The 17,391-nt window shown below is 38.9% G+C and overlaps 2 protein-coding genes and 1 pseudogene across 4 annotated transcripts in view; 1 reads left to right on the forward strand and 2 right to left on the reverse strand.

The window, feature by feature from the left end:
* Nucleotides 1-1,150: 1,150 nt before the first annotated feature.
* On the reverse strand, nt 1,151-2,196 carry LOC116595592 (annotated as a pseudogene).
* Nucleotides 2,197-9,511: 7,315 nt separating this feature from the next.
* Nucleotides 9,512-10,609, forward strand: LOC116595591 (prolyl-tRNA synthetase associated domain-containing protein 1). The gene is made up of 2 exons (XM_032352154.1): nt 9,512-9,639; nt 10,089-10,609. Exons 1-2 carry the CDS (start codon nt 9,556-9,558, stop codon nt 10,521-10,523), a joined length of 519 nt encoding a protein of 172 aa, XP_032208045.1. The 5' UTR covers nt 9,512-9,555; the 3' UTR covers nt 10,524-10,609.
* A 4,037-nt stretch (nt 10,610-14,646) lies between these two features.
* Nucleotides 14,647-17,391, reverse strand: part of CCDC88A (coiled-coil domain containing 88A) — a 122,174-nt gene continuing 119,429 nt past the window's right edge. For all 3 annotated transcript variants that reach the window (XM_032352162.1, XM_032352161.1, XM_032352164.1), the window contains 2 exons: nt 16,413-16,512; nt 14,647-15,870 (listed from right to left, as the gene is read on the reverse strand). In XM_032352162.1, the coding sequence (XP_032208053.1) occupies nt 16,448-16,512 (65 nt within the window). In that variant the 3' untranslated portion in view covers nt 14,647-15,870; nt 16,413-16,447. The remainder of the gene's footprint in view (nt 15,871-16,412; nt 16,513-17,391) is intronic.

The following is a 17,391-nucleotide window of genomic DNA, read 5'->3' on the forward strand; positions in this document are numbered from 1 at the left end:
TCATCAACCCTGACATATCTAATTATTTGAGCAATTTCCTTGTATGCAACTAATCTTCAATTTGAACACCATCCCCTTCCTTGAGCTTATGTTCTTCTTACCTCTTCTCAGCTCCGGTTCCCCAGGCCGACCCACCCCTTGAAGGGTGGATCCTCCACACCTTGGCTGGAGTAAAATGTTAACATAAGAGGAAACTGAACAAATGCCATTTGGGAACTCTCTTCCCTTGTCTTTGCAACTTGTCTGTAATCTAAATTTACACCCATGCAGAGCCATCAGACCCCCACCTGCACCCCATTTCTGCCCTATATCTGTAGATGCCTGTCTTACTCTCACCTCTAATGGCTTTAGGACTAAATTGTTGAGAAAGGGAGGGATGCAGAATGGGTCTTATTCCCACTTCATCTCATGTCCTTTGTTGGCCTTCTAAAAGTTTAATCATATTAACCATGAAACAAAACATGTTTGGACATAGAAAGAGTCAACTTAACCATGAGTAATGTTTCATATTGCTATCTTCTTGGTGAAAGCCACTTCTCAGAACTAACAAATGATATGCCAAAAAACACACCTAATGAGCATACTTGAATTGAAAGAACAGTAAAACAAAACAAAACAAACAAACAAAAACAAAACAGGGGTGCCTGGTGGCTCAGTCAGTTAAGCATCTGACTCTTGGTTTCAGCTCAGTTCATGATCCCAAGGTCCTGGAATCAGGCTCCCTGCTCAACAGGGGCCTTCTTCTCCCTCTGCCTGCTGCTCTCCCTGCTTGTGCTCTCACTCCCTCTCTCCATCAAATCAATCAATCAATCTTTTAAAAAAAATGAAAAACAGAAGCAGCTGTATTGTATCCCTTCCCTTTCTAGCAAATGGCTTTAACTTTTATTAGTTCTGCTTTTCAACTAGCCCTATCAGCCTTTTTCTTGCCTCTTTCTTTCAAGATCTTAATGGAAAGCCCCCCTAGTGAGGTCACTTCAATATCCAGGCCAGCTAGAGTTCTTGGTGATAATTAGGGCTAGACTGCCTTCTGCGAGAAAGAGGCAAGGCAAATTGCTGCCAAGCTGGGGAGACAGTGGTGGAAGGATCTACATTCATTTCACTGGGGCTCTTCTAGCAGGAGGATAAGGAACAGCATAAAAACAAGTGTCATCTGAAGAGGAACTGATCAGGGCTATGGGAAAGCTGATCATAATGACAAGATTTAAATCTGTTTTGTTTTCTGTCTCACCTGTCATTTGCTGGCTTCATAAAGCAAAGAAACCCTGCAGTCTAATTGCTAGAGAGATGGAGCCAGGAATTTTGAAACTAGAAAAGACTTGAGAACCTGAATCATGGCAATCTAAAATGATCCGGGATAGTTATAATCTTCACTTCTCTTCATTGCCAGTCACTTCCCAGTCACATAAATATTATATTCACTATTTTATGACAGCAGTTGTTCTTCGCACAGTAGCAGATTTGAGATCTGCCAATGATTTCATTTTTGTTTCTCTTTTTTTCTTCTTACTTTTCAACTTTTTTCTTTCAAAGGAGCGAGTTGTGTACAGGGGGTTAAAACGCTTTATAGACAAGAAAAAAACTGCGCTAGTACCAACTTGTCTTCTCCATGTTCCTCGTCTGCCTACTTTTTCTTGCTTTTTTCATCCTTGATGACTCCTTTTCCCCCACATCAGTCTTTCCTTTAGCTCAGTGTATCCTTTTCATATTTTTCCTGCAACCTGGTGGCCTCCTTTTCGTGAGACTGCTTGTCAACTGCAGTAGTGTCACTCCACATCCCTCCCAGTTTCTTTGCAAGGTCACCAATGGATAGGCTGGGATGTTCTCCTTTGATTTTAGGGCAATGCTCAGAACAAAATAAGAAAAAGGCCACAGAAGGTATCCTGGGTGCATTGGTATCCTTGAACTTCTTTTTTTTGTTTCCCCTTTAGAGAGGATCTAAGTTTTCATTTTGCTTTCACAACCAGTCTTGCCCGCCTCTTCAAATTTTCCTCTCTCTCTCACCTCTCAAAGCGCTTCCTAGAAAACTCTGAGAAGTTGACTAATGCATTTGAGTGCTGCTTCTTGAGCTCCTAATGGCAAGTTTGCACAAAGAATGCATATGATGACATTTTGCCTCTCAGCTTGTTAGGATCGCCTTTGCTCATGTTTTATTATTTTCCTCAGTAAGGCACAGAGTGGCCCAGTGCCCACCTGGCTCTCACTTGCTCCATCGCACAGTCCCTATGAACATCCCCAGATGAACATCTTTCATCTGATGTACTAAGGATGAGGCATTGTTGTTGTTGTTGTTGTTAAGATTTCATTTATTTATGTGTCAAAGAGAGAGAGCTCTTAAACAGGGGAGTGGCAGGCAGAGGGAGAAGCAGGATCCCCACTGAGCAAGGAGCCCCATGCAGAACTAAAGGCAGGCACTTCGTCAACTGAGCCACCCAGGATCCCCTGGTTTTTTTTGTTGTTGTTGTTTTGTTGTTTTTTTTAAGATTTATTTATTTATTTGAGAAAGAGAGCACACATAAACAAGGGGCGGAGTGGGGGAGAGAGAGAGAGAGAGAGAAGCAGACTCCCTGCTGAACATGGAGCCCAACTCAGGGTTCAATCCCATGACCCTGATATCATGACATGAGCCAAAATCAGGAGTCAGAGGGTTAATCAACTGAGCCATCCAGGTGCCCCAAGTGTTGTTCTTTGTTTTTTTCTTTCCTTCCCCCCCTCCCCAAGGCTTGTTCTTAATGCTTTATAGTCCTCATCTATTTCAGTTCTGCAAGATTGAATGTTTTATTTTTGCACATCAGTTTTAACAAACCAGAGGGCCTGCATTATCACTGGGAAAGTTAAGTACCTTGTCCAGGTCACATCCTTAGTGATCGGTGAGGCGACCTAAATTCAAGTCTGTTTGATTCCAGTGCTGTTGCTTAACCATTTCCATATTTGAAGAAGCTGCACTGAAGATCTTTAGGTTCATATTCAGCTCAGAAATGTCACCTTTTGAACATATAAATATAAGCATTTTTTCTCACTTAATTTGGTATCAACCTATAGCTCATGATATGTAGTAAATCTCTGTGTTTCCATTAATATGACTACTGCTATTAAAGTGTTTTATGGAAAACAATAAGAGAAATAACTGTATATTTCTAGTGGAGAACATGATATTAATCTCCAGTAACCTCTAATAAGAGCTGTAGGAATACTCATCAAAGTTGTCTGCAATGGACTTTCATCAACAATGGGATAGTTCACTATCACTAGCAACCAAATTACATAAAGGTCTTCTATGGGTTTCTTCTTGAGTTTCTTCAACTTCATTGAGTTCTTCATACACAATTACATCTCTTTAAAAATGTCTTTTTGGGGGTGCCTGGGTGGCTCAGTGGGTTAAAGGCTCTGCCTTCGGCTCAGGTCATGGTCACAGAGTCCTGGGATCAAGCCCCGCATCGGGCTCTCTGCTCAGCAGGGAGCCTGCTTCCCTTCCTCTCTCTCTGCCTGCCTCTCTGCCTACTTGTGGTCTCTGTCAAATAAATAAATATTCTTTAAAAAAAAAAAAGTCTTTATGCTGCAAAGTCTTTGATTTCATTCTTTCCAGCTTTACCGAGGTATAACTGACAAAACTGTAAGATGTTTGAAGTGTACAATGTGAATATTTGGTACACATACACATAGTGAAAGTATTCCTCTTCCATTGAGTTAATTAACACATCCATCATCTCATAAATTTACTTATATGGATTCATTTATTTTTTGTTGGGAACATTTGAGTTCCTCTCTCTTAACAAATTTCAGTTAGACAATACAGCATTATAAACTAGAACCACATTATTATGCATTAGATCCCCTGACCTTGCTCATCTTAGTTTTTACCTCTGTACCAACCTACATTTCTTATTCCTACGTCCTTGTCTGATCTCTCTCTCCAGTGAGTATGAAGACTTTGAATAAGACACTTCATCTTTCTGGTGATCAATATCTTCATTACAAAATTAAGAAGGTTAAATTCTTAGAGTATTATTTTTGAGGAGTTTAAAAATATTTTAAAAAGGGATCACGTGTCTAAAGATGTATTTCACTCTTCCCTTCAAAGAGGGAATCAACAAGATGGTAAGCCTCATTCAAAGAGAATTAGGGAGTGCCAAGTCTTTACAGTGGCTGAAAGAATGCTTGAACAAGATTGCTAACATAGATAGGAAATTGGTTAATATCCTACAACACAAGAAAGTTGTGACTTTGGGGTTTATCTTTTCTATGGGATAAAAATCATCCACACTTCTATGGGACAAAACTCATTTATATTACTATCAGTTTTCCACACATTAAGATCTACCCTTACAGAGATGTACAATACTTGTATACTAAAAATAATATAAATATATTTCACTAAGTCAATGACTTTCACTAAGTCATTTTAAATAATTAAATATTTAAATAAATAGTTAAAAAATAACAGGTCAAAGAAGGTGACCATTCCTAGAGAATCAGAGGTTCCCCAGGAGCACATGCTAAACAAATCCTAGCAGGACATTGAAAGAGCAAACAGTAAGCCCTTCACTTATTTCCAGGTTTTGGATAATTTTTCTTAACAGAACTAAGAGTCCTCTGAGTCCTTAGGACCAACGAATTTTAAATGAGTGTTTAAAGTGAACAAAAGGAAAACTGCTGCTTCTCTGCTTAATCAACTGTCTCCTACTACATGCATTTTGTTTATGTTGTACAAAACCACTATTTCTGCAGGCAAGAAAACGGAATGTTTTCACTAGTTTCATATTTTCATTGGGAAGTAATTAAATTCAGTCTGCTCACTTATTAATTTTGTTTATATTTTAACTTTCTTCCCTTTTGAAGTCTTTGTTGAAAATACCCTCATGTGATCTCTGTCTTATTTGTGGAGATGAGGTTTATATTTCTTTATTTTTAATAACCTATTGATTCCCCCCTCCATTATAAAAATACATAGAAACATAGAAATTTTTGGAAGATAGAAAATACAAAGAAAATTAGCCAGAGATAACCACTTTGAGAAATGTATTTTTAGCAGGTAAGAATTTTAGTTACCAGGTCTAGTGTGTGGGAACTGGAGCCATGACCCCACTCCCCTTGCTTGTTGGATGCCAGTAACACTGACCTTTTTTTTTTTTTTTTAAAGATTTTATTTATCTATGTGACAGAGAGAGAGATAGTGAGAGAGGGAACACAGGCAGGGGGAGTGGGAGAGGGAGAGGCAGATCTCCCACACAGCGGGGAGTCCGACGCGGAGCTTGATCCCAGAACTCTAGGATCATGACCTGAGCCTAAGGCAGACACTTAATTGACTTGGCCACCCAGCCGCCCTGACACTGACCATCTTTCAGTGCCTCTTCCCCGATTTGCCTCTTCTCACCTTTGCACACAGCGTCATGCTGTTTCCTCTGCCTGGCTTACTCTTCTCTCCTCTCTCTGCCCTCTTCATTCCCACTCATCTTTCAGATTTCATTGCTTTACTTCCTCAGGGATACCTTCCTTGACCCACTCCTTCTTCCCCCTGACAAGGTGAAATTCTCTTATTATGGACTTTCCTAGCATTGCCTATGTGTCCTTGTTAGCGCTTGTTACCCACACAATTTAACATTTTTTTCTGTGATTATTTGACTAATTAATATCTGTCTCCTGCAATATACTATTTGCTTCACAAGGGCAGGGTCTCTGCTTGGTTTTGCTCACCACTGTCCCTTTAGTCCATAGCTGATCTTCAATCATATTTTGAGTTGAATATAATATGGCCCGTGTCCCCACATGTTGGAGCTGCAAGGAACATTAACCTGAGGCTATCGCTAAGATTTCCTCCCTACTCCATAGAATCATCCAGGAAACTGAGACTTGGGAGGAGCCAGGGAACTGGACTGTGGGTTATTGTCTTTCTTGTCATGGCTCCTCATTGAGCAGTGATGTTCAGATATACTTGTCTCACCTGCTTAGGCAATGCTGGCCCAGGGAGACTGCCTGCCACTGACAGGATCCTATCTTGCTACCCACTGCCTGGACAAAGTGCCAAGAAAGGGACTCTTCTCTACCCGCCCGTCCTTCCCACTCCAGTCCTCTCCTGCTTTTCTGACTCTGAGGAAACTTCAATTTCCTCCTACATCCAGCTGCTTTCTCCTTTCTTATTCTAGGAACCAACCTCCATCTTCTCCCGACCTGGGAGAATCCTCTTCCATAGGCCTTTAGAAGCTGGTTTTTGTGGAGCAGGATTAGGGGAAGATGCTAATACCAAATAGGTGGTTTTTGGGGCTTGTTTTTTTGTTTTGTTTTTTAGTTACACTGTTATACAGCTATGTGTATTTTGAAGCAAAATTGGGGCTGTGTTGTCTATCCTCTCCTATAATTCATTTTCTCAATTTACTGAATTGTGCTTCCCTGTATTTTCAAATATTGAGAGCATGATTGAGAATACAGAATTCCCTAGGAAGTTGTCGCCTAATTTATTTAACATGGCCCTTGATGGTGGGACATTCCCCATTCCTTAGTGCAGCAGGTACAATTCTTTGTGCCTACTTCTAGCTTTGTCTTCTGCTGATGGGCCTCTCATTCTGCTCTACTGTCACACCAGTTCATACTGCCCCAAGACGTACCATGCTTTTTCACCTCCATCCTCCATCCCTCAAAATCCTGGCAGAGTCCTACTTTTTTTTTTTTTTTTCCTGGCAGAGTCCTACTTATTCTTCAAACTGGTGCCATCTTCCCTTAATGCTTTCCTTGGTACACCAACCCAGTCTTAGCACCCTTCCTCTGGGCTCCAAAAGCATCTGCATCATGCCACTATTGTGGCAGTAGTCACATTTTCTTGGACTTATCTTCTGTGGATGCTTCAGTCCCCTCTGCTAGATTTTAAAGTCTTTGAGGGCAGAAAGGTTGGCACATAGAGATGTTCCAAAAGATAAGTGGAAGAGGCATAGACTGCAGCAAGCACTTTTCCCTATTGTTTCCCTTGTTTGGGATATTTACAGCTTCCTAGGGTAGCTTTCAATTCACCTGTTCTGGAATTGCCCTTTGTTTCACTCAGTAATGGGGATTTCTAATAAATGCCACGATGCCAAATCCCCATGATGTTGATAAGTATCTTGGCCTTTTTATTTCCTTTGCTACATAGGCTACAGTTGTTAACTGTTTCTTTTACTTTGAGCAAACTTAGATCTGTGTCCCCGGTTTCATGGATCCTGGCGTAACTCCATTCTCCAGCTCCTTTTTTTTTTCCAGAATCCGTCCTTTTCTGTCAAATATCCATACTCTTCCTAAAAATAACGAGTCTTTCCCTCAACACGTTCTTATATAAATGCCACAAAACTTAATACGTCTTGTCCTGTTTGTAAAACAATTCAATAAACTATATTTATCAGATGCTACCTCTCTCCTAGAATTGAGATTTCTATATATATATATATTTTTAAAATTCAAGTTCTATGGCTAAATATCTAGTTCCTTAAGTTCATGCTAATCATTTTGAATTTAATCTGTTTCATGTTGTTTGCAGTATAAATTTGAGATTGTATTTGCCTTGAAGACAAAGGACTACACCAAGGATAGATAGCATTTCTTTTCTATTTGATACAATGTTGACACAAATGCTTGATAAATAGTGCATTAAATCTAGGTTAGGATAGTTTTTTTTTTTTTTAAGATTTTATTTATTTATTTGAGAGAGAGAGACAGTGAGAGAGAGCATGAGCGAGGAGAAGGTCAGAGAGAGAAGCAGACTCCCTGTGGAGCTGGGAGCCTGATGCGGGACTCGATCCCTGGACTCCAGGATAGTTTTTAAACAGCAATATTAAGTGCTTTTACCATAGACAGATTTAGTTTCATTTTATAATAAATATCTTTGGTTGTAAGACTTGCTTGGAGCAGGACACGTGGTCACCCCACCACAGGTGGACTAAAATTAAGAGAACATTAGTGTTAGCCAAGTGGGGAAATAGTTGTAGTTTGGGCTGTGGTGATAGAGGTTGTGAGAAGTGGAAGGATTTGAGAAACTGAACTGTGATGGATTTGCTATAAGGGAATGTGTGTGTGTGTGTGTGTGTGTGTGTGTGTGTGTGTGCGTGTCTGCATGTGGTATGCTGAATGCAAGAGTTCATGGCTTGAATAACTGAAAGATGGAGTTCATGTTTCCTACTTTGGGACATACTTACCTTTCTTGGTTACAATCAGATTCCAATTCTTCTTTCCCCTGTTTACTCTCAGTTCACCATGATTGGATTGGGGTTTTCTTGAACACCGTCAACATTTAAAGACAATTATTTGGGATATGCCATATCTTCAAATGGGTGCTCTTTCCTATTCTAATGCTTTCTAATTTCATTTTTAGAAAGAAACCTAGTGAAAAAAAGTGGTGACTGAGAGTTTCACAGGATAATGGAAAATCCCACGCCGAGGTAGGCAAACTGCCTCCAAAAAAGGCAAGTTGCGGTTGCCACCACCAATTATTTGTACACGAATAATAACAAAAGGTAACTTTCAGGAAAGGTCAAATGTGAAATTGTAATTTATAAATTAAAAGTTGAAAAGTCGTGGGGCGCCTGGGTGGCTCAGTCGTTAAGCAACTGCCTTTGGCTCAGGTCATAATCCCAGGGTCCTGGGATCAAGCCCCGCATCCGGCTTCCAGCTCGCTGGGAAGCCTACTTCTCCCTCTCCTGCTCTCCCTGCTCGTGTTTTCTCGCTCTTAGTCAAATAAATGAATAAATTCTTTCAAAAAAAAAAAAAAGTTGAAAAGTCGTAAAAGAATAGGCATTTTGGCACCCTACTCTCTCCCTGTTGATTCGAAAATCTCTTAAAGTCCTCCGGTAAAATCTGAAACTGCCCCCCTTCCCAGACAAGGTAAAGCCAAGAAGAGTCTGGAAGAAAAGGCAGACCACTCTATAATGACTAGTGGCAAGTTTAATAAGCAACGGAACTCAACAGGAGGCTTGCCTCGGGCAGCCACAAGACAGCGATCTCAGCACCCACCTGCTAGAATCTTGAGTTTATGCAGAGGCCTTAGGGGAATTTCAGCTACAAAACGGTCCTGATGCTTGCAGTATCACATTACGCTGTCAAGGCAATGTCCTTCAAGTGGCTGCCGGTACAGGAACAGGGTCAGAAGATACATTTCAAGGACAAGGGAAAGGGGAAGAGAGCTTCTCTGCCTGGGGATTACCCGTGGTCACATCCTCTCCACAACCTTCTCCAACACTCCCTACGCAAAAACTTCGGTGGCCCTGATTCTGTTTAAATGGAAATTATGCTGAGCCTAGAGAACCTGAAGTGGGACTACGGAAGGCATGTGCCTTCCTCCTGGGGAACTCGGGATAGAGAAAGCCTCACGCTCTTGCCGCCAGGGAATCCCTGCAGACCACATCCACAGAGGCCGCGGCGGCCCCGGAAGAGCGCGCGCCGACTGTTTGCGCCCGCCTCCGGAAGGAGCTGCACTGGATTTCTGGAGCCCCCTATTCGCTCCTGGTACTTCCGCCCTAGCCTCCATTGGGCCAGCCGCTCAGGAGGCCACGCCCATTTCACCGCTTCTCCGCCCAGTCTCTTTCTGGCCACGACGGCAGCATGGCGGCTAAGGAATTGCGGGCAGAGCTGGAGCAGCGGCTCGGCGCCCTGGCCATCCATACGGAGGTTGTGGAGCACCCGGAGGTAAGGCGCTTCTGCGGGGACAGCCCTGCCGGCGAGGTGGGCTCCGCTGCGGCGGCTCTCGGGCGGGGCGGTGAAGACCAGAGGCCCCAGCGGTAAGGTGCCGCAGAAATGTCGGTTCTAGGACGTTTCCCGGGATCCAGAGCGCAAAAGGGACCCGGTAGGAGTATCAGCTATAGATTCTCAGTACCAAAAGTTTAAAGAAAACAAAACAAAAACACTTTAAGAGTAGGAGTGCTTGGGCAGCACATTGTAAAAGATAACTGGCCCAAGAAGTCTCCAGATGAGGGATTGAAATGGCAAGGTAGGTGTGTTATTTCATAATGGGCTGGGAATGGGTCCCTACCAGTGACATCCACGGCACTGGGTGCTCCCTAACCTTGCTGTTTTCACCCAGCAAGCAGAGTATGTGTACATGCATATTTTTGAAGTTTTCATTTTATTTTTTACAGGTGTTTACAGTTGAAGAAATGATGCCTCATGTCCAGCATTTGAAAGGAGCACACAGTAAGAACTTATTTCTTAAAGACAAGAAGAAAAAAGGATATTGGCTGGTGACAGTTCTTCATGATAGACAAATTAATTTAAATGATCTTGCCAAGCAATTAGGTGTTGGGAGTGGAAATCTTCGGTTTGCTGATGAAACAGCCATGCTAGAAAAACTAAAAGTTGGCCAAGGCTGTGCCACACCTTTGGCACTCTTCTGTGATGACGGAGATGTGAAATTTGTTCTGGATTCAGCTTTTTTGGAAGGTGGACATGAAAAGGTGTACTTTCATCCAATGACCAATGCTGCAACCATGGGATTGAGCCCTGAAGACTTTATCACATTTGTGAAGAACACAGGACATGATCCCATAATACTAAATTTTGATAAAAACAACTAATTGGGCTGATACTTATAATACATCTATTTCTGAAAGCTGTTTTTCTTGTAATTTATAAAAAGCATTAAAATTGATAGGAATATTTAGCACCTTGATTTGGTGATGAAATCATTTTAGGGAGGAATGTTTTGTCTAAAAGGAGCTGAGGTTTGTTTTGTTTTGTTTTTTGTTTTTTTTTTAAAGATTTTTATTTATTTGACAGAGAGAGATCACAAGTAGGCAGAGAGAGAGAGAGAGAGAAGCAGGCTCCCCACTGAGCAAAGAGCCCGATGCGGGGCTCGATCCCAGGACACCGAGATCATGACCTGAGCCGAAGGCAGCGGCTTAATCCACTGAGCCACCCAGGCGCCCCTTGTTTTGTTTTGTTTTTAAAGTAATCTCTACGTAGACCCAAGGTAGGGTTCAAATTTACAACTTTGAGATCCAGGGTCACAAATGCTACTGACTGAGCTGGCCAGGTGCCCTATAAAAAGGAACTGCTTTTAAAAAGATATATTGAGGTAGTTTTAGTCAGTTCAGAGAGTTCACTTCCCATCGCCCATGGGCACTACTCATTACAGGAATGCCTTCAACAATTGAGAGAATATTAACAATAAACTAAGGCTAGTTAAGATTAACTATCTTACATCTTCTTTAGGGTGTTTACTTGAAAAACTTGCAAAAAACCAGCATATATAAAATTATACATATATTGTACATATAGAGAAAAAGGAATATAGAAATACGTTAAATTGTTGAAAGTGGTTATCTTTGGGGAATGAGGATTAGGGAAAGATTTGTTTAATCTTTCTGAGAGGTTAGAAATGTGAATATACTTGGAAATTTTTTTTGTGTCCTGTATATTAAGTCTTACTCATCCCCCCTTCAGTTAGGGCATCTGAAACAGTGTAAGAACTCATGATTATGTATTGTCAGTTCTGTGTAAGCTAGTTCAAAATTGTGGAGTGAGACACATTTTTTTGCTTAAATTAAAACCTTCATTAGTTGAAGGTCTGAGGTGGACTATATTACGGAAGTAGTCTAGAGTTCTCGTCATGAAAATTCTCATATTTGCCTCTGGTGCAATCAAATGGGATAGTCATGACCTACCCATAGTTTACTAAGTTTGGCCACTCAAAAGTAATTTCCACCTGGTAGTAATAGTGTAACTAGTTTGTTGCTAAGAGGCAAAATAAGTAAAAATGTCATTTCTTGGTATATAGGATTAGACACTGCAAGTCTACTCATGGCAGAATTTCTATGAAGAGTGACTTTAAGGGCACCTGGGTGGCTTAGTTAAGCGTCTGCCTTCAGCTCAGGTCATGGCCCCAGAGTCCTGGGATGGAGCCTGGCATCACATGGGGCTCCCTGCTCAGAGGGAAGTCTGCTTTTCCCTCTCCCACTCCCCCTGCTTGTGTTCGCTCTCTCACTGTGTCTGTCAAATAAATAAAATCTTCTTAAAAAAAAAAAAAAGTGACTTTAAAAGATGTGGAGTTAGTAAATATTTCCATAAATGATACCTTATTCTAAGGTGCCATGTTACCTTTTACCTGCTGTTTACTACATCTCTAAGAGGAAATTTTAGACTGCTTTGCACATAAAATAAAGGTTTAATGAATAGAAACCAAAGATGGAGGACAGTAGATAGTGCCCTTCCCATCTTATAGTGAAAACCTGCTCAGAATAACTTAGCAGTGGCTGCAATTCTGTAATATGCACAGACTAACCTGCCTCAGAATACACAACTGGTTGCCTCTCTTAACATTCTGCCTCCCCAAAGTCAATAAATGAAAATGAAAGACACTGCTTTGTGCAATATATTACTGTATTTAAACCTATATGAGGATTGACAGAACTGGTAAGATTCCATTCTTTTCCCAAACCTCCAGTACTCCTCCCTAAAAGATCTAGAATCATCTAAACAAGATTATGGGTTATATTGGAAAAAAGGTTTTCCAGGGCAAAGGGAAAAGAAAGATAATACTTAGCTAAATTATATGTTATAATTTTTAAATGATTATTAACCACTTGTTATAAAAATCACCTGTTTTATTTTTAGATCAGTTTAAGTGACTATTAAACCAACTTAATTTTTTAAGGAGTAATAAAGTCTAAAATGAAAAATAATGAAATGTTTTTAAAAACATAAATCCAACCAATGATGGTTGTACATACTGGCTTCCTGTGGCTGATGATGGGTATTACCAAGTAATAATCATTGCCATTCAACTCCAAATCCCTCAGTAGTATTACTTTTAAAGGAAATGTTACAGCTTTTATATTATTTGATTTGGTATTTAATAACAATTATTAAGTACAATGGCAAACATTGAAAGAGAACCCTTAGTAGAAAAGAAAAAGACAGTTTAAAATCAGGTTTTGTTAAAGGGTGTTATAAGTGCAACTTTATCCATAAGCATTCCTTTTAAGGCATTTTCATTGTCCAAATATCTCAACATGTACATCAAGGTTTATATCACAAAATGGGCTCCTTTTGTATTACTCATTCAAGGCTTAAAGAAAAAATACATCTCAGGACGAAGTGTAGCAGAAAAGAAAAACACAAAACTCACTTTCCTCATAAATGTAACTTAAAATACAAAGTCATTTAGCATACATTATTACTCCTCATTGTAATTCCAGATTTGGTACAGCATCTTTTTCACTTCCTGACATAAACTGTTAAGACAGTGCAGGCTGTAATACTTCATTTGTGAGGTGGCTGCAATTCTGTAATATGCACAGTGATTTTTTAATAGGCTCTTACCATGCCTTCCTTGCATGAAAGGTGCTACATACAAACCTGTTTACGTGAACTCTTTGGTAACCACCAGTTTAAAAACGTGGACCAAACCTTTCCACATGGCCAGATCTGAAGCACTTTATTGGAGTTCTTTGTGGAAGCTTATTACCCTGTATATTAAATCTTCAGTTTCTTGGGAGGGGGGTTAGCTGTTGATTTAGAAGATAGCCAGATAAAAGCATGTCAGGCCCCAGTCAGGAAAGTGGCCCCAGTAAGTTTCTAGGTAGCCATACTACTTTGTTTGGCAGAAGCAGATTATCTAAGGGAAAGGAGTGACTTCCTACTAAATTTCTTCTGAATCTTTTGGAGAAAGTAAAATATTCATGCGGTTATTATCTAGTCCTTTCTTGAAATGGTATGAAAAAGATAATGAATATAATTGAGAATATTCCTACTTTTGCAGTCTTAAGTGTTTCCCCTTGGTTGTCTCTAACTGCACTTTCTCAGGGTCAGCCTCATCAGACCCAGTAATATATAAGCTGCCCCTGAGCATGTTCGATGTGAAGCAATAATGTGCTGCTTAAGTAAATAGGTCCTCTGTTTTAGGACATTAGTGTTCTGGAGAGGTCAAGCTGTGGCGCTTCCTACTCATTAAATTCCAACTTTCAGTTATTGTCCTGGGATGTGTCCTAGTTGTGCAAATTAGATGCTAGTTAATATAAATCTAAGTTACCCACTTACTGTATCTAGCTAAAACATAACTTCTATATTTACTTTCAATTTATCCACCTAAGAATGAATTTACATTTTTTACATGCAAGTATCTCTAGACTGCCATGATGCCCATTATCAGTTTGATTCTTGAATCTAGGGAGTCATGGTGGAGAGAGATGGATGAAGGTTTTTCATTTCTTGTCTGCTCTAGTCACGAAGGATTGTTTAAAGTCTAGAGAATAAGTTTTAAATAAGTCTGTTGTGCAACAGTTGTATTTTAGTAAGAATCCTTTGTATTTACATTTACATAGCACCTTTCATCCAAGAGTTTAAAAGTGATTTAATTTTACAGCATTATTTGGTGGCAAAACCCAAGTTAATGGTGGCATTAAGTAAATCCAAGTTCTCTAAATTCCTTTTTAATTTCTGGCCAACTATACATGCTATCTTTCTTTTCGTTATGTCTTTCTGAAAGTAGACTATGAACACAATACTGCTAACTGGCCTACCAAAAAGAGGGGGAGGGAAGGTTAGAGAGGGAGAGACACAGTTCTCATGGCTACTAGGTTAGTGATGAAACACATAGTTCCTAGACCACACTATGAATATGGAATTATTCCAGAAAGATTTTTAGAGCTGGAAATGAGAGCCTAAGAAGTATACTGTTAAAATAAAAAAGTCATCATCTTTCTCATTTCAGACCTTTAAGATTATGCTGATATTTATGTTAAATAATGAATTTGCATTAATAAGTATCAATGCATTTTTTTGATTTCATAAGAAAATAAAACTGTGATATAAAATTGGAGCTACAAAAAAACGGATGTTTCCCTGGGTTAACAAAATCTACTTTTTTTGTGCTTCTTTCAAATGTTTAAGGTAACAAATGCATACAAATATTTCAAAAGTACCAATAACAGTTACCAACTTTAATGTATTATTATAAAGGACAAAAACAGAAAAGTTCTTATTAATATGTGATAACCTTAAAAATAAATGAGTTCCTGGCAAAATGTAGATCATAGTAAATTATTTACAATTTTTTTTTTTTTTTTTGCCGTAAGAAAACTTCTTAAGCAACAGTCAGCTCTCATGTTAAAAAAACAAACACACATACATAACCCAATACTAAAGAAGGGAAATGAATTTAAAACACAACAGCATTATCTTGGGAATGCAATTTGTTGGAAAACCACCTTACTAAAAAAGTTTCAGGAAAACACTTTTTAATTACCTTGGATCCACGTATGAATGCTTAGTGTTGCTTAAAGGGTAATACAGAAAGATTAATATTACTGTAAATTTTTATAGCTCCTATTTTTCAGATTTATCTTTATAAACTGAATTTCTTTTGCAGTGCATCAAAATAACTGGTTAAAAGAAAAGAAAGGATACCAACACATGCAGTCTGCTAACCAAGTAAGGCTCTGACATGCCAAAACAATGTTCTCTGTATCTTGATATATAGTACATTCCACAACATACTACAGCATTTAATTTAGATTTACACAACTAAATATAAATGGCTAGATTTTGGCTAATACTTAGCAGAAGCATTAAGCAAACATGGATAAATTCATAAACAAATGACAAAAGAAGTAGACTGTTCTTGGAGTACTTCTTGGAACCTTAAAACACTTGGTCCTTAGTGAGAGAACATCCTTTAATCAGTAGATCTTATCAATACAATGTATAGTAAGTCCTAAAACCTTCTAAAAATTTTGGCAGTTGACTCCAGTAGTGCTCCTTGATTCAAGGAAGGAATGAAGGTTTTTTATTTCTTGCCTGCTCTAGTCACGAAGGATTGTTTAAAGTCTCCTTAAAGATTTGTAAAATGATTCCTATAGTTGGGTGTCTTGTTACTTCAGAAATAAAGGCTTCACACTGATAAACTGAAGGACACTTTTCTCTCTGTATTTAGTTGGAAGGTAGAAAGAAGAAAGAAAATATAAGAAAAGCTTGAAGATAAGAGAAAGATATAAAAATCAGAGCAGACACTATAAGAACAACATGCACCAGATATGTCTTCTACAGGAAGGAGAGTGACAGAAAGCCAGAGACAAATTTTTCTTCAAGTGGCTCTTCATACAAAAGATATTTAATTTATTGTTTATTCTCAGTTATCAAAAACACTGTGGGAAAGTTGTATTCCTACCAAAAAAAAAAAAAAGGGCTTCAAATTAAAAAAGGAATTCCTAAAACATTATTGATGAGTAAAATCAAATTTAAATTAAGAAAAAAAGAAAACTATTTAAAGGTTTGTTGCCTGCACTGACAAGCAAAAACTTACATCAATCAATAAATCTTGCTTGACTAGTAATTAGGACAGAAAATCATGAAATAAGCAAGCAATATTTACATCTGTTAATGCAATGTGCACTTGTTCTTATAAGTAACATGGTTAGTTTGTATAAATGAGACTAATCTCATTTACATTTTAAGCAAGAACTCACCACTTGGCCCACATGTCATGTAGTGGGTAATAGAATTAGGAGCTTTGCTGCTCCCTAGACCTGCTTTTTGAATTTCTGCTTTCTTGTACTTTGTCCACATCTGCAGGAGAAAAGCATTTCATATTATTTAATCAAATGTTAAACACAATATAATTCATGAAGTTATGCAACTAACAAGCTCTTGTTGAAGGAGAAAGAATCTAACTCTGGGAAATTGATTAATCTAACAGACATCTTATTACTTAAAGACTGATTATTGCATTTTAAAAGCCAGAAATAATATGTCCTTTTAGTAGTGTCAGGTAGATTTACTTACTATGTTTATTTACTAAATGGTCACAAATAGCTTTAAAGAAAAAATAACCTTGCATGCAACCACAACAACATCCACAATGAAGTATTTGTTTCATTTACTGAGAAAAATTTTGTAATGTGCCTACTTTCACTGTTAACAGCTAAAACTGCTTTGGTCACAGGGGACGCATTGGGTCCAAAATGCCTAACAATGTGTTTTTGATGTCACACAAATAGTAAGGGTATGAGTTCTAGAAACCCAGGGGCAGAAATGTGAATGCTACTCAGTTTCATCTAAAATCAGGGTACTGAATCTCCAAAGTTTTCCAAATATTCCTTTCTGAAATCGTAGGATATTTATGGATATGTCTTAGAGGAAAAGAGTGCAGCTGCTCAATTGAGTCAGAGTTGGTTAATCTTATCTTTAAGAACAATAGTAAGTTAAAATACTAGTGCATCTTTGTAAGACTTACAGCAAGCAGTATGTTGATTTTTTAAAGTTTAGAAAACACTGGCTGTATGTGATTTCTAAGGTTCTCCCATGCTAAAAATTTGGTTCCAAGGGCTATGAAGAAACATAAGGAAGAAACTGGTATTTTCCAAACTTTAAAAAGCTATGACTCCATAGCTGGTGATAGTCTCTGAAGGAAATCTAGCCTGTATTCTCACAGACAATCCCCAAGAC

Source organism: Mustela erminea, chromosome 7 (genome assembly GCF_009829155.1).
Source record: "Mustela erminea isolate mMusErm1 chromosome 7, mMusErm1.Pri, whole genome shotgun sequence".
NCBI lineage: Eukaryota > Metazoa > Chordata > Mammalia > Carnivora > Mustelidae > Mustela > Mustela erminea.